Genomic DNA, 540 nt, shown 5'->3' with positions numbered 1-540 from the left:
TCAGAGAGGATGCTGTAGCGCTGGATTTTTTCTTCTTCGGAAAGCTGAAGCACGGGAAGAGAAGTTAAAGGCTTTTGAGAGACACTTGAAAAGGAAAGAGAAAACAGAAAATAAAAGCTTTTTTGTGAAACAGACATGACTGAACATGAAGGACCGGGAACGCCGAGTGACAACGGGTCAGAGGACGACCCCGGACAGCAGCGAGGACGCTCCACGTGCACGTTCCAAACCTCCCACGCGGCTTCAAGTTCAACCTGTCCTTTTGCTGAGAAGGGCCGTGGTCCCCAGAACAAAGGTGCTTGCTACGTAGCTCATAAGACGCCCGCTTTGAGCTCCATCGTAAAAGAAAACAAAGAGTTCACCCAGACACTAGGGGCCTGGCAGACACTTTCATCAGGTACGAAACTTCTCGAAACAGGGAACACACAGAGGCGTGTGACTGGACGATCCACTGTTAACACCAACAGTGCCTAACTTAGCCTTAGGACTCCACAGCGCACCAGGACTGGCCTGTGCCCCGTGACCCGCCTGCACTGTCCC

At 52.0% G+C, this 540-nt stretch overlaps 1 protein-coding gene across 1 annotated transcript in view; it reads right to left on the bottom strand.

Moving 5' to 3' along the window:
- Positions 1-540, bottom strand: part of LOC105307751 (trafficking protein particle complex subunit 9-like) — a 63,905-nt gene that overhangs the window by 27,860 nt on the left and 35,505 nt on the right. The window contains exon 8 of the mRNA XM_023524975.1: positions 3-44. Coding sequence (XP_023380743.1) covers positions 3-44 — 42 coding nt within the window. The remainder of the gene's footprint in view (positions 1-2; positions 45-540) is intronic.

The sequence above is a fragment of the Pteropus vampyrus genome, unplaced genomic scaffold, assembly GCF_000151845.1.
Source record: "Pteropus vampyrus isolate Shadow unplaced genomic scaffold, Pvam_2.0 Scaffold514, whole genome shotgun sequence".
NCBI lineage: Eukaryota > Metazoa > Chordata > Mammalia > Chiroptera > Pteropodidae > Pteropus > Pteropus vampyrus.
This window is presented reverse-complemented; position numbering and strand designations above follow the sequence as displayed.